This window comes from Apus apus, chromosome 2 (assembly GCF_020740795.1).
Source record: "Apus apus isolate bApuApu2 chromosome 2, bApuApu2.pri.cur, whole genome shotgun sequence".
Lineage (NCBI taxonomy): Eukaryota > Metazoa > Chordata > Aves > Apodiformes > Apodidae > Apus > Apus apus.
In genome coordinates this window covers 98,599,444-98,623,690 of record NC_067283.1, presented here as the reverse complement: position 1 = coordinate 98,623,690, position 24,247 = coordinate 98,599,444, and the positions used below count along the sequence as shown (strand labels likewise).

General features: G+C 35.6%; 1 protein-coding gene across 1 annotated transcript in view; it reads right to left on the bottom strand.

The window, feature by feature from the left end:
• The window catches only part of RTTN (rotatin), an 87,593-nt gene that overhangs the window by 32,129 nt on the left and 31,217 nt on the right, over nt 1-24,247 (bottom strand). The window contains exons 19-34 of the mRNA XM_051612052.1: nt 24,144-24,243; nt 23,395-23,483; nt 19,933-20,050; nt 19,552-19,648; nt 18,700-18,768; nt 18,417-18,605; nt 17,070-17,309; nt 13,903-14,047; nt 12,118-12,272; nt 9,986-10,205; nt 9,494-9,622; nt 8,803-8,910; nt 8,025-8,183; nt 6,807-6,878; nt 2,307-2,499; nt 343-425 (exon numbers count right to left, since the gene is read on the bottom strand). Coding sequence (XP_051468012.1) covers nt 343-425; nt 2,307-2,499; nt 6,807-6,878; nt 8,025-8,183; nt 8,803-8,910; nt 9,494-9,622; nt 9,986-10,205; nt 12,118-12,272; nt 13,903-14,047; nt 17,070-17,309; nt 18,417-18,605; nt 18,700-18,768; nt 19,552-19,648; nt 19,933-20,050; nt 23,395-23,483; nt 24,144-24,243 — 2,166 coding nt within the window. The remainder of the gene's footprint in view (nt 1-342; nt 426-2,306; nt 2,500-6,806; nt 6,879-8,024; nt 8,184-8,802; nt 8,911-9,493; nt 9,623-9,985; nt 10,206-12,117; nt 12,273-13,902; nt 14,048-17,069; nt 17,310-18,416; nt 18,606-18,699; nt 18,769-19,551; nt 19,649-19,932; nt 20,051-23,394; nt 23,484-24,143; nt 24,244-24,247) is intronic.

Sequence of the window (24,247 nt, the reverse complement as noted above, 5' to 3'; positions counted from 1 at the left end):
TGACTGTATTTTGTCAATAAAGCCAATTACAAAGCCATCTCTAGAGAATGCGTCTTGCTGTGAGAAGCTACAGAGTTCGGCACTTGCTTATATGCTTAACTAGTATTTTATCTCTTTTTGCTCAGGTAAATAACCACAGAAGTTTTCTTCAGCTTCTTAAAAGTACATTTCAATTTAGTTTGAGCTTTTCAGTCTTCAGTTTTGTTTTGTGTTTTGTTGGGTTTTTTTCAGAATTTGCAAGAATGCTTTTTTTTCTTCAAAGCATTCAATGAACAACTTTATATATCTATATAAATCTATATATCTATTTAATCTATATAAATAGATTACTCTGCTAGTTACCATAGTTTCAGATGTTGACTGAGAATGTGAAGATCGGCTTTGACTGGATGGAGCCTTCCAAAGATTAAGAGAATCATCAAAATCTGTATTAAAAAAGAATAAAAATCAAAATCAAACAAAAAAGTTTTATTTCTCATTACTAGCAGAGAGCATAATATGAAACTTTCCAAAGGATTGTTTAAGTGAAACACAAAAGTAGCCAACTGAAGTTATCCTTCTGAAGATCTCAGAATACAATTTTTCACACACTGTACCTATGAATTCTTATCCAGCAAATCCCTTGAAAAAACACAAATAAAACAAAATACAGTTTTCAGCTGCAACAGAAAATCATCTTGAAAAAGCTACACTTAACTCAAACTAGAGTCACGTGGCCTTTAGTAATTTGAAATAGTAAAGAATTATTTTATTCTAAATGTAATAGTACAAAAACATTGAAGATACTGAAGCTTCATAGCACAAACATGAACAGATGTCCTCATCTTCAAAATACTTCAAATTTGCATTTGAAGATAAACAGTTTCAAGAGAACCCATATTCATAAATATAATAAAGACAGGATTACTTTGTAAATCTGTTTCAGAGTTATAAGTGCCAAAAATTTTATAGCACAAACCTGTCAATAATAGGTTTTGAGGCTGTCACATATTTAGAAAACAACTAAGAACAAAGCACTAGATTACACATGTTCTGAGTGCAAAACTCCCAAAATTTTAAGCCCTATACATATCTTAAATTATTAAACTGAACTAAATAATTCAATTTTCAATTTAACTTTGTGGATGAGGGGTTTTTTAATATTCCTGAAAAATATGAGGAAAACTGACTGGGAAAAATCCCCAGTTTAAAATGCAACAAAAATTTTTTCAGTAAGATAAACCAATGCAAGATCTTCTATTAAGAGATGACAAGGGACATATTAAAATCCAGAAACAGGTCATTCTAGATAAACAGCACAATTCTGAACATACGAATGAAGGACTTCCAAGCCTTTCAAAAACTACTGTTTTATAGATGACGCAAACATTGTCTTGTGTTTCCTTTTTTAAATAAATTTTGAAAAATGTTTATTGATTGAAAAGCATCATAGATTATTCTCCTTTATTTCAGTGCTCCTGGAAAAATATATTTTTGGCTTTTCTTTTCAATGATGTGATAAAACATATTGCAACTGCTCACTGAAAAGTTCTACAATCCTGGAGTTTGAGTTGCTCTTATATATGATATGCTATTGCATCAGCTAACAGTACTACCAAGAGGCACAAACAAGGGGACCATGGGAGAAGTGAAATGTGTCTGACTGGAAAAAAAAAAAAATGACACAGAAGAAACTCAGGTTTTTATGGCTGGAATTTTGTATACTGCTGAGGTACTTCTCTGGTAACTCAGTGAGTTAACCAAAAATACTTTTTTTCCCTTGGGTCTGTCATAAAATCATAACTTGGTATGGGAAATAACATTCCTCTTCTGTTCATGCTTATGTAATTTAACTTTAACAGATTCGACCAAAAAAACATGTTTAAAACTGTAGCCTTTGATGAAAATACAGAAACTTAGGCACACAAAAAAAGAAAGAAAGAAAACAGGATGAAGTTGTTACTATTTGAGCTCTCTGAAGAATTTCCTAGCTTTTGAAACTTGGGATCATACTACACATTTGGACCAGAATGTGGGTAAAAAGTATTTCACTCCCAAAATTTTGCAAGAAAATATATTGCAGAACCAATTACAATCTTTTACATCTGTAACTGAAAGCTTTTCCTGAGATATGATAAACTAGTGAACTAGTAGACTTATCTACTTCTTAAATCCTCAGAAGAATATTTTGACTTAATAACACAAGAAGTTCATCGTCTATATATTCCTTTTCATTTTTAGTAAGAATTATTGAAGGTAAATTACTCAAAACTAGAAGTTACTTAACTAGGTTTGAAATACTACAAAGTTACATTAACATCACTTACCAATTATACCACCTTTTTCTATTACAAGGCTGTGTTCCTTGGAAGAATTCAAATCAAACATATAACATCCTAGGTAACAGTGTTTCACCATCTGATTCACATGTTCATAGAACTGGCAGTGATACAAAAGGGTCTTTAGTGCAGGCTTTCCTGTCTGACAGAGGCCAGATTCTTCATCATGTACACAGGGACCCTGAAGACATGAAATTCACAAATGGTATTTGTTTACATAAAATAAACTGCCAAAAAAAAAACCCAACCCAAAACAACTGACTTAAACCTAATCCTGTGTATGTATATGTGTGTGTGTATACATAGCTGGTTTACAGGTTGTAACTAATAGATTACAGAATCATAGAATGTTAGGGGTTGGAAGGGACCTCTAGAGATCATCTAGTCCAATCTCCCTGCCAAAGCAGGACGACCTAGGCCACATCACACAGGAACGCTTCCAGGTGGGTTTTTAATGTCTCCAGAGAAGGAGACTCCACAACTTTTCTGGGCAGCCTGTTCCAGTGCTCCACCACCCGCACAGCAATGAAGTTTATCCTCATGCTGATGTGGAACATCCTTATACCCACTGTTTCTTGTCCTATCACTGGGCACCACCATAAAGAGACTGGCCCCTTCCTCTTGATGTCCACTCCTCAGATATTTATAGATATTAATAAGATGCCCTCTCAGCCCTCCTCTTCTCAGGACTAAACAGCCCCAGTTCTCTCAGCTTTTCAAGTCCCTTAATCATCCTCATGGATCTCTGTTGGATTCTCTCCAGTAGATCCCTGTCTCTCTTGAATTAGGTATCCCAAAACTGGGTACAGTATTCCACATGTGGTCTCACCAGGGCAGAGTAGAGAGGGAGGAGAACCTCCCTTGACCTGTTGGAAACACTTTTCTTAATGCACCTCACGATACCATTGGCCCTCTTGGCCACATGGGCACGTTGCTGTCCCATGGATAACTTACTGTCCACTAGGACTCCAAGGTCTTTCTCCAGGGAGCTGCTTTCCAGCAGAACAACCCCTAATCTGTACTGGTGCCTGCTGGTATTTCTCCCCAGATGCAGGACTCTACACTTGCCCTTATTGAACTTCATAAGGTTAACCTTTGCCCAGCTATCTAGCCTGTCTAGATCTCACTGGATAGCAGCATAGCCCTCTGGAGTGTCAGCCACCTCTCCCAGTTTCATATCATCAGTGAACTGGCTGAGGGTATACTCCATCCCCTCATCCAGCCTGTTAGTGAGGATATTGGACAAAACTGGACCCAGTACTGATCCTTGAGGAGAACCATGGGTCACAGGCCTCCAGCTTGATTCTGTGCCAACAACCGTCTGAACTCTATTGTTGAGCCAGTTTTCAATCCACCTCACAGTCCAATCATCTACCCCACATTTCTTGAGTTTTCCTATGAGGATGTTATGGGAGACAGCATCAAAAGCCTTAGTGAAGTCAAGGTATACGATACCCACTGCTCTCCCTTCATCTACCCTTTTGGTATAGCCTTCGTAGAAGGATATCAGAACAGTCAAGCAAGATTTCCCCTTACTAAATCCATGTTGGCTACTCCTGAAAACCTTTTCTTCCATGTGTTTAGAGATGGCCTCCAAAATGAGCTGCTCCATCACCTTTCCAGAGATGGAGGTGAAGCTGACTGGTCTGTAGTTGCCTGGATCTTTCTTCTTGCCCCTTTTGAAGACTGGAGTAACATTTGCTTTCTTCCAGTCCTCAGGCACCTCTCCCATTCTCCATGATTTTTCAAAAATGATGGAGTGTGGCTTGGCAATAACATCAGCCAGCACTGTCAGCACATGTGGATGCATCAAGGATTTGTTGTGCATTTTCATTTTATCCAACTGAATCTAACTCAATCCACACTGACCAGTGGAGAGTCTTCCTCCTCTGTTTTGCTCCCTCACATCCAGTGACTGGGATTCAGTAAAGACTGAGGCAAAGAAGACTTTCAGCAATTCTGCCATCTCTGCATCCTCTGTTATCATATCTCCCACCTCATTTAGCAGTGGACGCACTTTTTCCCTACTCTTCCTTTTATCATTGATGTATTTGAAGAAGCTCTTCTTGTTTTCTATCACCACCCTAGCCAGACTAAGTTCCAAGAGAGCCTTGGCCTTTCTTGTTGAGTCTCTACATAATCTAGCAGCATTTTTATAATCCTCCCAATTAACCAGACCTTTATTCCACATATTGTAAATTTCTCTCTTACATTTGAGTTTTTCCAGGAGCTCCTGGCTTATCCATGAAGGTCTCCTGCTTCCTCTATTTGTTTGGGGTTTTTTTGTGGGGTTTTTTTCAGGGGAATACCTTTATCCTGAGCTTGGAGGAGGTGCTGTTTGAATACTGACCAGCTCTCTTGGGCCCCCTACCTTCTAGAGCCCTAGCACATGGGATACTTCAAATACAGATTTTATTATGGCTGAGATAAATCATATTTTACCAAAATTGTAATTATTTAGCAAAATGGAAGTAGCTACTTAGCTCCCAAGAAATTTGTAAACATCTAAGTAGAAGGTCATTGAAAGCTGTAACTGGGTGGTTTTAAGACAGTATTTGTATCAGGAGACTTTGCAATTTTTATTTCTTTTTTAAAGCTACTTACAGATACCAAATAATGCAAAAGTTTTCTTTGGAAAACAAGTACACTCATCCTAAGATCCTCTTGCAAATTACACTGCCATTTTACTACATATATCCATGTCAACCTACTTTGATAAAAGATTTATTTAGAAAAAAAAGACATGAAATTAATTATCTCCTAAGAATGGTTTTCAGTAATTTCTTTCTAAATATTGACTTCAGAGAAAACTTTCTAGAACAGTGGATTTACACCTGAAAAGAAAGACTTCATAGTCTTACTTAAAATAACAGCTTGATTTTACTGCATTTGTTACAGTATTTCTCCAGTGCTTTCTATGGTGACAAGGGAAAGGAAATTTTATTAAGCTGCAACATAACCTGTTTTAGAGTAACTATAAAAATTAAAAGTGTTAATTGGCAAAAGAATTTTAATTTATGTTTGTATTTTCAACAGTTTAAATTACCAGTTACTACAAAGTGTTGTTTGATAATATCTTTCAGCATGAACACTTATTAAGTAATGAGCAATTTCCATTAAATTGCACTGCTTAAGAAGAATCACATTGACTCAAAGCTTCTATTAATTGCACTGTAATTCATCCAGAATAGCACAACTGGATTCAATTTTTGTCATCTCACCATAGTCACTGAAATGCTTAAAAAAAGACTAAACAACTTCTAATAGAGTTTATATCAACAAGTTACAATGGCTGTCTCTTGTAAATCCCCTGCTATTATGAATTTAAATAATTACTATTTATATTGATAAAATATAAATAACAAGCAATAAGACTGAAACAAGGGCTAGATTCATAAAATTACTTGAATTATGGGTGCAGCTGAATCACAGATAACTTATCCCAGTAAAATAGGAGGAATGTGTTTCAGCGCTAACTTGATCTTTGGCAGAAAGGAATAGAAAAATTCAGGATATGGTTGCATCTGCAAATTTCTTCAAAGAAGAATAGACACTGCTCTCACATTGGTATGATCTCACCTACTGGAAGGAGCAAGATAAACAGAAAGAACAGGTATAAAAGCCACAAAAATTTGAAAAATGGAGAACTAAGATCCAAAGATCTTTATGTAAAATACCAGACTTGCTGAAGGTAACATGAGATGTCTGACTTAAGATCAGAACTGGAAAAGTCTCTGGAGGACCTGACCAGTTTGTATAAATATCTGATGAGAGAAAGAAAAGAGAAGCAGACCCTTCTCTTTGGTATCCAATGGCAGGACAAAAGGCAATGAGCAAAAATTGAAACACAGGAAATTCTATTTAAACTTAAGAAAAATCTTAATCCCTGTGAGGGCAGTCAACATTAGAACAGGTTACCCGGAGACCTTGTGGAGTCTCCATATTTTGGGTCACTCAAGCCCAACTGGACAAAGGCTCAAGCAACCTGCTCTAGTTCACACTGCTTTGAGCAAGGGGTTATATATTTGACAAGCATTTAAATTTACTTAAGCAACACAATGCTTCATCTTTCTTTGGAAAGGGTTGTTTCTCATCACTTACATATTTCTTTCAAAACATTTTTAAACGTCACATTCTCATAATTTCTTCTTCCTCAAATCATATTGCACCCTAAGTGTGGGTAAAACAAATTACCAATTTCTATCCTAAAACTTTAATGGTACTATGTAAATAAGCAACTTTCCCAGGAGCTCAAAAAAACTATATTCATGAAATACAACATTTATACAAACTAACTGTGGTTCTCCTGAGCCTGCTGGAAGTTTGAGAGAAGTTTGTCTATTCATGTATTTCTTTTTCCAAAGTGTTACCTTAGACATGTAATTTTTTAGGTTTATACTTTATAGGTATACTGACATAAGTTTTTAAACAAAATATCATCTCTCTGTGAAACTATGACCTTTCTCATCAAATGTAATAGTCACTCACATGCCAAAAACAATCTTTCACATCTTCTGAAGGAACTGGAATCACAAGGAGATTTTGTAGAATAAAAGCAGCCTGCAAGAAATGAAAGCATCACTATTGTCATCAAGCTACCACAGTTCAAAAAAACCCACATCAGACTGAACAGTACATTCTACATATTATTCCACTGCTTAAGACATATGTTGAAACAAAAGAATTTTTATGTTAATGTTGACAAAAAAGAATATTTAGAAGGATATGGCCTAGAACCCCTCAATGATAGATGGCATCAGGGCATGGCACAAGAGAAGGCTATTGTCTCAATTATTTTATAATAATTTAAAAAAACTTGGGGGGTGCACTGTGACAGACTCATACATTTCAAATGTTGTCGTTTCTAAATACATGGCGTGTGTGTAGTTTATATTACACACCTATCACATGAACATGCGGGTGGATTGAAATTGCTTTTTTCATGTTTTGCCAATGTTTGTCAATTTGGCTCTTATGAGACTACTAAAATGATTTGGACATTAAATAAAACAATGAAGCAGACATTGTCAAGAGCATTTTGCACAAATAAATTAAAACTATTACTTTGGAATATGTAATTGGTTGAGCAACAGAGGTGAAAGAAGTTAACTCACTATTTGTCATAGTTATTCTTTTTTACTCATTGGAAAACAAGAAAAACTTTACAACTACAGTTGATAGAAAGTTGCAAAAAAACTTACACAGTTTAAATATAGCATTACACAGTTCTGTGTGATGTTCTACCAGAGTACAAACTTTCAGTTCTCACAAATAAATATTCTTGCCTAGGCAAATTAGATTGCTTCATGTCTGTAATGAAGAGATACTTACTCCAGATCAGAGGATGAGTTTGTACCAAAGTGTTCATAAAGAAACAAAACAGCCATTAAAATCTGTGCTAATTTGTTTTGCTTTAACAACCTATTTTTCTGCCTGAGTCAGTCTTAGGAGTTTTAATGCATTCACTTGTAATTGTTTAGATAATTTCTGCTTTTACACTAGTCATCTGTATTTCTTGAATCTTGAGTAATTCTAAATAAGAAGCTAAACATTTACTTCATTTAGGCAATATTTAACTTACAAAGCAGTAGGTGTTATGGTGCATAAGAGAATAGATACATAGAATAAAAAATTTAAAAAAACTTTTCTCCATAATGGAAAAAAAACTTGACAATCTAACACAGCAGAAGGAAACAAGAAACATACCTCCCTGCGTACCACGCTACATTCAGATTGGTCCAGAAGGATGTTTATCACCGTTGCCCACAGTCCTCCTGAGATGTTCTGACAGCTTTCTGCTAAAGCGATACATCCTATTTCAAGAGATGTAAGAGCTGATCCTATTCCAAGTGCTGTAAATCTGACCTGATACATACAAGCACAACACAAAAGTGATATTTCTTGCAGTAATCAGCAACACATTTTTCAAACTATTAAGTTGTATCAACTGAATCTGGAGCTTAAGAGAATAATTTAAAAAGTAACAGCCTCTCATCCTATATTTCTCTAGCCCTATACTCATAATCATAACTGTGTGTATGATAAATGTCAGAATTAATAAATACATTTTGAATACTTAAAAATACTAAGATAGTCTTCAATCTTCTTCATATTTTGCCATTTTAAAATAGTTCAATTTAGCAAACATAATTTAACACATTTGAATCAAATAAATTTGCTCTAAATTTGTAGTTAATGTAAACATTTCTGCTTTGCAGCTAAGTAACAACAGTGTCAATGGAAACTGCCAGTGAATCATGATCATGAGTGACTAATGAAAGCACAGAGGACAAAAGATGTAAGGAAAAAATTTTCATACTGTATTTATATGTTACTTTATTGTTACTGTTCCATAGGATATAGTTAATAACATTTTAAATAATGCAAAACAGTAGTTTCAATATTAAATAAATTAATGAAACAAAAATTCTGCAAACACTAAAGGGCCAAAATAAAATATCAACTTAACATTGCATTAACTAACCTCAGGGTCTCTGTCTACCCATAAAGGAACCAGCCACGCCAGACCTAGCCGAGAAGCAACTTGTTCTTCACTGGTATCATAAGGCAAAGACCAAAGAGATATCCAGTCCTGATTAGAGAACGTAAAATTATTTCACTACTCTTTCAATCCCATGCCACTCTATCAACAGAATGAGCCACAAGTTACCTACTAGAACACTACAAATGTATACTACACTGATACTCCAGGAAAAAGATTCTGATTCTGTCTCTATAAACATGTATTTAACCTGCTTACTTCACCTATTGAATTAAATTTGTGTCATCATCTTAACAGAACCGGGACAGCAGTGCTGAAGAGAGAGTAAATTATTTTTTTTTTAATACTGGAATAATTATTTCAATTTAAAATTTACTCCTTCCTTTTTTTCATTTTTACTTATTATTCACATTATCTTTCTCTCATATTATCCATGTGCAGAAAACTACCAAATAAGAACATGTAACTATTTCTTTGATTGTAATTAATTATTTTTCTTCATGTATCTGTCATGTGATTAAATAACGTGAATTTTTCATTTTTATTATCTGTTGAAATATAAGACATCTTCCCCCACCACATATGAAAATCCATCATTTAACTTAAGCAGTTAAAATATATCTGTGCATAGCTCTCACAAATGACAAGATAAGGACAATTGTAATGCACTCACCATATCCTTCGCTTGAGCCATCATTTCATGAGATAAGTGAAGCAAGCAAAGCACTGTGCTTTTTGTAACCCCTTTTCCCATGAAGGACATAGCGTTTCCTCCCCATTCAACATAAAATGAAGAAATTACCTAAGAGAGGGGGTAGAAGTTCATGGTAGCTTTACTGTAAGCAGTATACAGGTAGAATACAAACTGTTCTACAGGCTAGTAAATTACAATTTAAACTCATGAAAAGGTGGCAGACTTTTAGCTGAATTTTAATAATTTATTTATATATGAGTCATCCAGTCATGTGATCATTTCTTATATGGTTAAACCTCTGAAGTTCAATGTTTTTTATTTGCTTCTTCAAATGAAGAATGCAGTGGAGCTTAATAATAAACACAATATTAAACAGAAACCTGAAAATCCTAAAAATTTTAATTTCATTAGTTACATTAGTTCTTTACATGCATTTGTATCCAAAGCTATATTATAACATAAGCTACTTACCTCAAGAAGACCTGTTAAATATTTCTTACAAATTGTGACAGGTTCAACTGCAGCAGAGTAGGTACTCCAGTTTGGAAGTGCAGTAACATGAACCATTCCTCGTAATGTTCTCTCCAGTGAAGGAAGGCCATAAAAATGTGGTGCATCTGTTAGCCTTAAGCATTGTAGCAGATTCAGAGCCAGCTCAGTTCTGAAAGAGCCAGCAAGTTGCAAGCCCTCTCTGGTTTAATAGTAAAAAAAAAAAAAAAAAAAAAAAAAAAATCAACTGTCAACATGAAGCTGCTATAATGAATTATTTTATAAGAGGCCAAGGCCTCACTCTTCTTGTGTTAGTCTATGAGTCTCAGCATCTCAATTGATTAGTAATGTCTTATGCACAGAATAACATGGAATTAAATTTTATATTTCTAGCTTCAACCAGGTTCTGAAAGAATACTATTGCATCTGTTTATAACAGGGTTGCTTAACCAAAATAGGACAAAATAGATTTAACTCTAATTATTAAGGAACATGCTAAATAAAGAGTGAGAGATTGAAGACAGATCATGAAAAAGCTGTAAAGCTTAGTAGCTATGCCTATGTTTGTTTTGGTTCAAGAGACAAATTTACAAATATTTCCCACAAAATACAATAAATCCAGAATTCAGGTAAACAGAAAATACAGGAATGTTAGATATAAGTAGCAGCAATTTCTATAATCTTCCCTTTCCAACTTTTAAATTTTTTAGAAAATTAACAACTGCATGGATGTGGAGAATGCCCCATCTTCTCCCCCCACAAAAGACTAAATAAAGAATGGGAAGAATGAAAAAGGTAAGATTTTGAAAGTATCTTTACAAACCATTATGTTGTGGCACTTAAACAAATATTGTTTTAAGCTGCAATTTTAGTATCTCTTAGACTACACTTGGACAGAGAGATTTAGTATGGGAAGATTAGAAACTCAGAGAAAAAAAATAATAGAAATTCATGTCTGTGTTTGCTTAATTGACAGGAAAAGGTTGTAACTTCATGCTTAAAGTAGCTGTCCTAAATAATCACTCGTGCACTGATACACTATCAGGCTCAAAAAGGAGTTCAATTAAAATATTTGTTGATATTTCAAGTATTTCAATGTTTTACTTTTCTATAAATAAATGCTACAAAATCAACCAAGTTATCATGTGTGCAAATTTCTAGCAATGACAGAGAATTAGCTCGTCTTCTCCCTGAAATCGGTTCAGTCCTCATTTGCTGAAAAAGTGACAACTATTACATACTCTTCCAAGTTTCCCAGTTTATTTCCTAATTTTACTGTGAAAATGTGTACTAGTTTGAGTCAATTTTCTTTTTACTGTTGTTTGTTTGTTTGTTTTCCTTTAGTGAACTCTGATAAGCAGCACACTTGCTGAAAGTAGCAGCAAGTTTCCCAGCTAGTGGACTGATAATGCTGAAATATTTATAGTTACTGCTGAGAGACCAAAGACACTTTGCTCAGCTTGTTGAATCCGCTGCTTTGGACACTAAAGGAGCAGAAAAGTTTTATGTATAACTCTCCCATAGGGAGAAGAGGATTAGACAGACAGCAAAATTGACCAAAGAGATTATTCCATCCTACATATAAATTCAGGGATCACATCATGGCCAGCGTCCCAGGACTCTGTCTATCCATCTTCTTTGATCCCTTGGCCTGTGCATTACTGACCCTCATATATCTTCCCTCAGCTCCTGTCTGCTCTGCAGCTATCTCTGGCAGCGGTCCAGGACTTTCCAGAACTGCTCACAGCTCAGGAATGTGCTGTGGGAGTTGATGGGGATGAGGGGAGGTGCTAAGGGTTTTGTATGTTCCTGCACATATTTGTATATATTTGTGTATATTTTATCATTAGCATTTAATTAAAGCTGTCTAGTTTAGTTTGCAATCTGGAAGCAATGAGCATCGTTGTCATTGGTTTAATTCCGATCCCGAGTTAAACCATGGCAAAAGGCCTATCTAATGTTGATCTTCACTTCAACAGGAGTATATTCCATTCTTACAGTTTAAAATGACAGAGTCAAGATGTAATTCGATTGAAATTCTGACACAGATACAGCAGGAGCAGGTATTATGATACCCCACCAGAATTACAAAGAAAGGTCCATTTTTACTGTACCTGTCAGTCACTGACAAGGAACAAAGTAACAATGTGTTAAAAAGACGAATGAGTTCTTTATCAAGCTGCTGCCTGACACGAGTCTGTATGTCATCTATTTCGTTCTGCACTTGGGATTCTGGTCGCACTAGGAGGGCCAAAAGGGATTTTGGCTCCTATAAAAAAAGAATAAAAATGTAGTCAAATAATGAACTGTTTAAATCCTATTTTAATATACGCACTAAAGCCATTTTTCTGTTGAGAGCTTGCAAATCACACACATTATAAATCACAAATTTTATTATCATTTTAATAAGAAGTATTTCTGTAAAAAGCACAGTAAAAAATTCCTATCATTACCAATTACTTAAATCTACTAAATGTCATAAAAAATCTACACCTAAGGCCTTTAAAAACTCCTAGTATTAAGCAATGATACAGTGTATTTTGAAGCATGAAGGGAAAGTTGAAGTTATACACAGCAATAGCCTGCAATAAAAAAATAGATCACAAAACAATACATAGTAGAAATATTAATTCAATATGTATCTTGTCTCAGTTGCCTGAAATACTTAAAATAATTTGCAATAATGATTTCTTATTAATATATTGAATGGGCTGTACTGTATAAATTCTATAAAATTGTACAGGATTCCCAGTTAGCCATATAAATTGAAGTATTTGAATTCTGTAAGGGATTGATATAAAGTCTACTAGCGTTTTTGTCTTAAATGTTTTGATTATACTCTAAAATGGGAAAATGCAAGTGCACGCAGACTCTACTTAACATATGATATCCCTTGCAAGACCATGAATAAACCTGCACACAGGCAGTGCGCCCTTGATTTGTCAAGAACAGTACTTTACAAACTTTTAAAACTGCAGCCATCTCTTTTATTTTTGGCGTTAAACTATTTTTTATAAAGCAAGATTGAATTATTACATTTTGACAAATATAATAAGTTATTTTATTCTGCTTTATAATGTTCTTATTTTCCAATTTTACACATCTTAAATTAATAGTAGTGGACAGAATGGATCTCTGAAATAGACAGCACTGAAAAACTGAAAAGAAACACAATTACATTCTTTCATTATTACAAATGTGTTTTAACTACACCAACTGAACTGTATGCTCATAATACCTTCCTCAAGCTTCTAAAATATTTTACTTAGACATATTATAACCATTTAAAATTAAAACTTAAGTGACAGACACAGTGAAAGCAAAAACTTCTGGCCTTTCAATTCTCGTTCTTAATTCGAGACAAATAATGTTCACTTTTATCTCTTTGCCAAACAGAAGTGTGTTCCAACACACTTATATCAAACTTCATCCCTTAAGTTACGTAGATAATAGGCAGGTATGTAGCTAAGCATAGCTTATACAGCTGTATACGTATGCATACATACATGTATGTACAGCTACATAGTTAACCATATCATATAAGTATTTACAGTTACATGTATATACAGAACTCTACATAGAGCTACATGGCTCTATACAACCATAGTTAGCTGCATCAGAGTAAGGCACACACAGATATTTTTTACTTTTGGCAAATAATATGAGTTTAGAGAAACAATATCTATAACAAGTAAAGACAATAAGGAAATTTACTTTTGTTCAAAGTTAACTTCCCCAAACAAAAAGCAGCAGACATTTATACCACAAGATCTGCTATTTTTTGCTTTCACCAAAACAAGTCATTTTACTAGAGAAACTCAACAGAAACAAACCAGCCAACCAGTTCACTGTTGTTCATTTCTTACAGTCCACAGCTAACTTCTTAGGTATATTCTTACATTTTTAAGCAATGATTTCAGGATCCACTTTATATGGTCTGACTCCAGACTTGATCTCTGCTCTTTAAGCAATTTGTTTAAAAATCTTAAGACATCTACCAAAAGCTTCTCATCCTCTGCAGAAGCTGGAAGCACTTGCAGAAACCTGCAACACAAACAAAAATATTTACATTTAAACCCTCTTTTAATGTGCTACAAGTATGACATCTCAGGCTAATACGACTGAAGTCACCTGCAAATGTGGAATTACAAAGAGTAAATATGGGTATTACATATATTTACCTATGTATTCACATTCCATATGAATATGGAATTATATTATGTTATAGATGTAATCTATATTAAACTACACATATATAAATACTTTTACATAAAATTGTATTATTAAATTATTATGTTTATATAATATGTATTCATTTTGTACTATTACAGTATGGAATGGTTATGTATATTAAAAGTGTATTTACATAAAGTAAACACAGAATTGCATATAGTGAAAGGTAGAAAAATCTGAACAGTGCCACAGACAGGAAAGAAAAAATGAAATTAGGTATTAAGTACTAGCAATTAACAACAATAGCAAAGCCTACCTATGCATTTTAAATAAACCTTAAATACAGCATTCTTACTTTTTGCGGGTTCTGTGTATGTAAATTGTAGAATGAAGTAATCACTGAAGTTGGAACCTGGTCCAATATCCCTGCTCCTCTAGTGACAGCTGGAACCAGTTGCTTAGGAACATGTCCAGGTGACTTTTTAATATCTCCAAGGATGGAGACACTACAACTTGTCGGGGCAACCTGTGTCACTCTTTGGCCACCTTCACAATAAAGAAGCATTTACTGATGTTCAGAAGGAACCTCCTGTGTGTGCCCGTTTCGTCTGTTCATGTCACTGGGCTCCGCTGGAAAGAGCCTGGATACATCTTCTTTATACTCTCCCTTCAGGTACTTGTACACATTAATGATGACCTCTTCAAGTCTTCTCTTCTCCAGACTAACCAGTCCCAGCTCCCTCAGCCTTTTCTCATAAGAAATATGCTCTAGTCTATCATAATCTCTGTGGTGCTTTATTGGACTCTCTCCTGTACGTCCATGTCTCTCTTGTAGTGGGGAGTCCAGAAGTGAACACAGAACTCCAGATGTGGCTTTACCGGTACTGAGTGAAGGGGAAGGATCATCTGCCTCATCCTGCTGACAACATTCCTAATGCAGTTCAGGATACCATTAGACCTCAGTCAACGTGCTGAAAAGGCACGTTGCTGGGTCATATTCAGGTTGGTGTCCACCAGGATCCCCAGGTCCTTTTCTGGAAAGCTGCTTTTCAGCTTGGTGAACTCCAAGCATGTTCTGCTGCATGGGGTCATGCCTCACTGGTAGAACTTTGTATTTGTCCTTGTTGAACTTCAGATGTTTTTGTCAGCCCATTTCTTCAGCCTGTATAGGTCCCTCTGGATGGCAGTATGACTCCCTACTGTATCAACCACTGCTCCCAGTTTTGCAAAATAAGCAAAACTGCCAAGGGTGCATTCTGCTCCATGATCCCAACCATTAATGAAGACGTTAAACAGGATTGAACCCAGTATTGATGCCTTGGGCACAATGCTACTTACTGCCATCCAACTGGACTTGATACCACTGATCCGGATGTTCAGACAGTATATCATCCATCTCACTTTCTACTCATCCACCCTATACCTCATGAGATTCTCTACAAGAATCTGAGGAAAGACTGTCAAAATGCCTTCCTGAAGTCAAAGCAAACAATATTGAGTGCTCTACCCTTATTTACAAAGCCAGATATTTCATTGTAGAAGGGTATCAAGCATATCCCCTTGGTGAATCCATACAGACTACTCTGATGATCTTGTCATTCATGTGCTTGGAAATGGTTTCTATGCATGCTCTACCAGTTTCCCAGAAATTGAGGTGAGGCTGCCTGGCCTGTAGTTCCCTGGGTTCTCCTTCCTGCCCTTCTGGAAGATAGGAGGGTAATTTGGTTTCCTTCCATTCTCAGGCACCTCTCCCTATCACCCTGATAGAGGAAAGTGGACATGAAATTATATCAGACAGGATACACTCATGGGTTGCATTCCATCAGGGCCTACCGACTTATGCATGTCCAGTTTGCTTATGCATTTCCTAAACTGATCCTCTTCCACCAGCGGATATATCTTCCTTGCTCCAGACTTCTTCCCTGGTCTCTGGGATCTGGCATTCCTAAAGACAGGTCTTGCTAGTAAAGTCTGACGTGAAGAAGGCATGCAGGACCTCAGCCTGTGTCACTGGTACCCATTCAGCAGCAAGCTCATTTTCCCTAGCCTTCCTTTTGTCACTTACATATTTACAGAAGCCTATCTTGTTGCCTTTGATGCCCTTCATCACATTCAATCCCAGGTGGGCTTTTGGCTTTCTTAACTGCATCTCTGCATGCTTATACAGTGTCTCTATATTCCTCCCAAGTTATCTGACCCTGCTTCCACCCTCTGCAGGATTCCTTTTTGTATTTGAGTTTTGCCAGGATCTCCTTGCTCATTTATGCAGGCATCCTGACATTTTTTGTCTGACTTCTTGCTCAATAACATGGACTGCTCTTAAGCTTGGAGGCAGTGGTCAATTAACATTAGCCAGCTTTCTTAGGCCTCTCTACCTTGCAGGCCCTGATACCATCAGACACTAACAATAAGAACTTTGAAGAGGTCAAAGTCTGTTATCCTGAAAACCAACACTTTGATCTCATTTTTTGCCCTCCTCCCTACTCTTAAGATCCTGAACTCTACACCCTCATGGTCACTACAGCCAAAGCTGCCTTAGAACATCATATCCCTAATGAGCCTTTGCTTGTTTGTGAGCATGAGGTCCAGCTGAGCACCTCTCTCTATTGGTTTCTCTATTGCTAGAGTCAAGAAGTTATCACTGATGGTCTCTAAGAATGTCCTGGATTGATTATGCCCTGCTGTGTTGCCCCTCCAGCAGACACAGGGAACAACATATAAATATATGTACATATATACATATATAGGTATATGTGTATATCACATTATACATATGTATCTGAATCAGAGGTGCATAGACAATCAATGCCATAACTTGGAAAATATGAAAGCTAGGAAAATTACAATTTAAGCATCATAATCTTTAATGAATTTCTATAGTCCACATGCTTACCTGTTTATTGCTTTTTGCCAAACAAAGCTCTTCAAAGTGGTTACACAAGACGCAGAACTGCATTTTAATGCAAGTCTGTCATTCAGAATGTAAAAATTAAGCCTAATGAGAGCAGCCCTAACATCCCTGTGGGATACTGCTTCAATGACTGAATTGAGACAATCCTGCAGTCCATAGTCTGTGTGAGTTATTTTTAGTATAACAATGTCTTCTGAGGATAGTTTTAGTGAGTCTAAAAATCTGAAAAGGTACAAGAGAAAAATTATTAACAGCCAGTATCTTTACAAACTATCTCAGAGAGTGCTGACTCCTTCAGTTCCTGGTTCAAATGAGAAGACAAAACATAAATTCCCTTAAAAATTTATTTTTGGTTAACTAATGATTTCTCTTCCTTCCTCCTCCCCCACAAAAAGAAAAACCAACAACATTAACAAACAACCCCACCGCATTTAAATCCTGAGCTGTTTTGGTTCTTTGGAAAAATGGCATCTCTCAAAAAGTTAAAATGCGCTTACTTAAAAGGTTCTATTCACATTGTTTGTAAAGAACCTTTCGTCCACGCTATTGAAAATGTTGGCCACTTGGACTATATAATTTTCCTGTTCTCTTTTTAGGAGACTGCTTGCTTTTTTTTTTCCTAAGGGAGTGTAAAATTAAAATGATTTATCTAATCAACAACTGCAAAGTTTACAATGGCTCAGAACCACACTACTTATTACTAGAACTTGTAGGACCCCTTAAAGGACACAAGCAAAAACTGAAAAATTGTCAAGATGGGCAGATACAGATACAAACATTTCAGTCTTAATAAAGAATCATCTAAAATGTTGATTTCTGTACACAAAATAGTCTCAAAGTGAGAAATTATGCAAAATCAAGAGCTAACCAAAGGATGCAAAGGGAATTTTCTTCTTTAGCTACCTTAATTCTAAGTATTATAATTAAAAAGAATAATATTTTTTTAAATTTAAATCCCCAAGGAAAGAAAGATAAGACAAAAAGTAAGTCATGCAACTATAAAGGGGAAAAAAGGCAGCTCCCTTAAAAACCCAAAATGACTACAAGAAAAACAGGGCCTACTTAAAATTGTTTGAAATGAGTCTAACCATCAAAAAAAGTTTGGATTAAACTCTAGACTTCATGTATAAATATAATTTAGGTAAACATTAGCTGTGACAACAGATCTACAGCCTCCTGGGATGCGATTCTTTAGGTTTAAAAGCACAGCATTCTCAAACCAGTAAAAACCTGAAGTGCTGTTTGAAGGTGAAAACCTATTTAAACTTGATAGAATGCTAATTTAATTTCAATACATTAGGATTTAAAAATCAATATTAAATCGCTCACGTTTCTGCTTCCTTCTCATAATTTATCAGTTGCAATAGGTTTTTGATCCCATGGTACCATGACAGATTCCAAGCCATCTTAAGCATATCTGACACAGGTTTCATAGCCAAGCACTCAGAAGACAAAGGCACCACAACAGTATTAGGGCTAACTACATGATGAGCAGTGATCCTGACTGGGAGATGATACCTAAACCAAAACAAACAAACAAAAAGTATTTTTAAAAAGGTGTGGTTTGGGCTTTGTTTTTTTCTTAATTAAATGCTCTTTAACCCACACATACCTTCTAACAACAGCAACAGGTAAACTGAAAGCAGGTAGGCCAATATCATTAATGGTTATACCATCACCCCTGCAAGAGATGAAGTTATAGTTAGTACTCTGTATTTTAAGCTTCGATGTTTCAATTTCTACTAATGCTACACTTACTGTTTTCTTATTATTCAGATATAGCTGCATGTTTTCCTCCATCTAGCTCTCTCGTAACCCACTGGCGAGTAAGTCTTAATAAATGTTTCTTTATGGTTATGCAATATTAAAATCACACATATACAGAATATTTGTCGCAGATGTACTGCACATATTAATGAAATTAAAGATAACATACCAAAACACATACTTTTTTCCTTTTTCTAACAGAGGAAAAATATGCAATATAATTCTTTTCAGTATATTTCAAGTGTGTGAATTCAAAAAGCTTTATTTTTTCTGATGTATATGCAAATTTCAAATGACAAGATCTGTTGTTTTAAGGACAACTACTACACTTAAAAGCCAAAGTAAACAGAAGAATTCTAATTAAGTTAAAAAACATGCCTAAAGATAGCAGTATTTTTTTCTGTAGTTTCCATTTATGGAAAAGATGGATTACAAACAAATCAGGGTTTTTTGAATATTAAGTAAATTTAAAATTAACACTGAGGTACAAAGAATTTATACTGCAAAAATATGTCGTGTAGACCTACACAGCACGCAACTCAAATACTGAAACAATTTGTTTGGCCTATAAACATGCAATTTTGGATATATAAAAGTTGGAGGACATAATTTGTTTGGAGATTTATATGAACTTATTTTTATTAAAATCATAAATTTAGACCATAGAATATGGCATTAAATAACAGCTTTTTCATACCACGTTTCTGTTCTTGCCACTTCATCAAACAACAGAAGACAAAGCAATACTGTAGCTTCAGTTAAAACCTCACTGTTGTTTTGGAATATCAGGGCAACTGAAAGAAATAAAGATATTTTAAAATATGTGCTAGGAAAACACTGACATTTAGTAATGTATAGAAGGTCACCGCTTAAAAAACAACTGATCTCCACATCATCTTGCCAGCATCTTCAACAGATGCCACAACATGGGTAACATTAGCACACAATGATTTATCCTTTAAATATTAGAGACTCTGAAGTGATACAAGGTTCTCAAGAAGGCTTTCGATTAAACAACTAACTATATTTCATGCACTTCCTCTCCACGCATGTACCAAAGTCAAAGTAGAATCTTTACCTCTGAATAGCAAAAGCAGTAAAGATGATTGCTGTGCTAGAGACAGACGAACAACGGGATCAGCATATACAAGTTTGCGTAAAAGTGTCAGACATGGTAACACTATGGATTCCATAAGCTGCAGGAACAAACAAAAAATTAAATAGAGATAACAACTTGCATCATCTAATACGAGATGCTCAATACAAACTGTCATGCTATGAAGCAGTGCATTTCACCATTTATAGTAGAGAAATCCGGAACTTTCTTAGACAAGCACATTTCACCTAGATGTACACTGAATACTTATTAGAAAATATTTATTCCCTTCTGGTTTTATTTTATTAGCCATTGAGGATCACTTTATGGGTCTCTGGTATCACAACACAATTAAAAGGTTTTATTCCAAAATATGTATTTTTAAGAAGCATATATGTGAGCTGAAGGATTTTTTTTAAAAAAAACACAAATGTTTACAACCATTTAAGCTTACTTTTTCTTTTCTTTTTTTTTTTTTTTTTAATACAAATAGCTTAATGTATCACATTTGTTTTCTGGGTCTCAGTATTTCAGAACAAGAAACCTAAGAGGGCAAAGAAGCTTGCTGAAAGTTAAAGTATCAATGAATGGCCAAAAATATGACCAAAGTTACTGCTTCCAAGAATGAGAAGACAGTATGTCTTTCATAGTACCATCCTTTTGCTTGTCTGAGGTTCTGTCTTTAAATTTTGTCTTGCAAACTGCATCACTCAAAATAGTTCAGTTTAATACCAAATAAACCAAAGCCTTTCATATTTAGAATGGAAAAAGTCTTTTGCATAGATAATATATAAATGCTTATTTAAATGGTGCTTTTTTTCTATCTACTGTGCCCTTTATCCTTTTCTTGGTAGCCACTTTTCTAAGAACATGCAAGGTTTTTTGTCTGCTATTCTATTCTATTATATTCTATTCTATTTATTTTAGGATTAAATAAAACATCAATTGAGAGAAGAACAAAAATCTGGGCTAGATTCCTTCAAGATAGTGTCATAATGACTTATTTACACAAACATTCATGGTCTTTCTTGAACCTTAGGAAACTTTGGAACTTGGCGTTTATCCTAAGCTGTATCAAATAAGAGGTAATCAGTGCTCCTACCTAATTTGTTTTCTTGGGAAGTAGTTTGAACTGTCAGAGCTTAAGGGAACTAAGGATGGGACCTCTACTGGTTGTGTTCAAGAGAAAGAAGTAAGACTTGCTTAGCAATTTTGCAGAGGAAACAACAAATTTCTGAATGCTAGCACTTGAAGAAGTGGATTTTTTTTTATACAGCTGTTGGCTTATGCTCTCCTGATGACTTGATCTAATTAATTTTTCAACCTGAACAATTTTAAGATTTCTTCTCTAAAATATTCTCCAACTTCCATCTCATAAAGTTTCAGCAACCTGTTTAGTATAAAGATCCTACCTTCCACAAGACATATAGGCAAAAGAAAGGTGTCAGAGCCCCCAGATAATTGTTGCCTGTGCCCTTCCCAGATCAAAGTTTATTAAGGGCTAAAAACATGATTTTAAAGTCTATCCTAGACTTTTAGCTAACTATGAAGGATCTGCTAAGGCAATATATTTCCTATGCTTGTATTCCTGAATTAAGCACTTATGCTAACATATACTAACTATCCAAAACAAAAAACAAGAGTTGCATTACTCTGTATCTCTAAGAAAGGTAAAATAAAAAACTGAAATAAAAACCATGAAACCACAACACCACACAAACAAACAAACACCCCCCCAAAAAAAAAAAACCACAACATGTCCCCTCTCAAAAAAAAAAAACAAAAGAAAAAAAACAAAACAAAACAAGAAACATTAAAAATCTGAAGAACACAGTATTCCAATTTCTACAGCTGGGTTTCAATCTGTCATAAACTGGACTAACCATTACTAAAGAAAAATGTCATTTTTATTAATTTGACAAGTAAGAGGAATTCTACTAAGTATCAAGCAGTTCCTTTCTCTTGTATATTTTTGGGAAAAAAGTCATTACTATATAAAAATCCTCTTGGTTTCATAAAATAGGTCAAGGTTTGGACTATTGGACTACTACAACATCACTATGCAAGCAAATGAAGAAATATGTTTATCCAGTAAAGTGATGCTGAGCAACTTATAGCCTGAATAAGCTTGCATAAAATGTTTTCAAATAATGAATTTCAGAAAAAACTCAAGTATTAGATTAGACATATTATAAAAACAGAAAGCTTGGTCATCTACAAATATACACTCAACTCTAATTGTAGTCTTATCTCCTCAGTCTTTCCCTGATGTTGTGATTTTCCATTGGTCAGAAAATTACTTATACCTGAAGCTCAATCCAACATGTAGATTCCAATTTACCATAACATCTCCTAATGTTTAATTATAGCTTGCTTCAGGACTTAAAGTCAGAGACTATGATATACAATGTAACACTTTTTTTTTTTTAAAGTCATTAAATTTTTTTTTTGGTCCCTATGGAGAAAGCTCCAGAAAAGTTCTGATACACTTGTGAACCACACTGAACAGTTCTCTAACTATTCTCATAGGTAGGCAAAGCAATCTTCTTTCATCAACATAATCTTTGCATTATCAGAAACATAACAAACAAAATACATATTGCAATTATGTCCTGGTTTGAGCCAGGATGAAGCCAATTCTCCTTTTTACTGATTTTTTTCCTTCAGTAAGCTTTCTTTTACTAGCAACATTCTGTTCTAGCTAGGCTGATAAGACATTGGAATGTTTTTCTAACTGCTGGGGCTTCAAGGTCGCACCTTCACTCTGCTGGCTCAGACACTACGGGGAGATCTGTGACCCCCCCCTGTAGGAGGCTGAATTAGACAGACAGCAAAATTGGCCAGAGATATTCCATTCCATATATCTACGTAAGCTCAGAGGAAGGTCAGAGATCACGGAAGACAACTTCCCTCCTGCTTCTTCTTCCCTTCTCTTCCATCCATGGCCGGCATCCGGAGAGGACTCCGTCCATCCATCACTGTCAACCCTTAGGCTCAAGCTCTCTTGACCCTCATCACTCTCCACTTTCTCCAGCAGCAGCTCTGGGATTTCTCGGACCTGTTCCAGCTCAGGGGAGTGTGGTGGGAGTTGCTGGGGGTGGGGGGAGGCGAGAGGCTCTTGTACATACCTGAACATATCTTTATCTAATTGTATATATTTTCTTATATCATTAGTGTTTAATTAAAGCTGTGTAGTTTAGTTTTCAGTGCAGCCAAGTCTCTCGCTTGTTCTCTCTCTCCTTCCCTATCTGGGTGGGAGGGGTAGGGGATTGAGAGCATTGTTGTCGGACCTGAGTCAAATGGTGACAAATTACAATTGCTAAATGCTTATGTTCTGTGCAGAAATAATGCACAAATATTAGTGTTATACAAGCAGAAAAAGGCAACTTTTTTTACTGCCATGCTGTGCAATGCTTGCAGAGGATCTTGGAACAATAGTTTTACCTTGCCATCCACATGTACACATTCATCAAGGTAAGTCAAAATCCTTTCTATTACACCTAACTTTTTCACAATGCCATGCATTTTGGTATCTGCAGGAAAAACAAAGGATAGTAAGAATCACTGGTTCTGCACCAATTTATTATCAAACTTCTTTCTGCAAGATCACAGACTCTTAGAATCATAGAATCATTTTGGTCAGAAAAGATCCTCAAGATCATCAAGACAACTAATTCATCTAGCAAAATACCAAGTCCTCCACTAATCTATGTCCCTAAGCACCATACTTACATTTCTTATAAATATCTCCAGGGATGGTGACTCAACCACTCCCATTGGCAGCCTGTTCCACTGCCTGGAACCAACCCTTTTGGTGATGAAATTTCTCCCAATATCCAATCTAAACCTCCCCTGGTTGCAATCTGGGGCTATTTCCTCTTGTCCTATTTCTTCTTCCTTGGGAGAAGACACTGACCACCACCTTACTACACCAGGTAGTTTCAGGTAGTTGTAAAGAGCTATATGTTCTCCCCTTCTTTCCTCCAGGCTACACAACCCAGTTCCCTCAGCCACTTTTCATAAGACTTTTCCTCTAGACTCTTTACCAGCTTTGTTCTCCTTCTTTGGACATGCTCCAGCACTTCAGTGTCTTTCTAGTAGCAAGAGGCCCAAAACTGAACACAGTACTTGAGGTGCAAAATTGCAAGCTCATGCAATGATCTGCGCATTAATACATTTCTGAAAAATTTTACCTTCTAAAATGATAGCTAGCTGTTCGGCTGCAGACTTCCGCAAAACTAGGTCAACAGCATCAGAAGTCAAGATGTCATAGAGCTTTTCAACAGCTTCTGCCTAG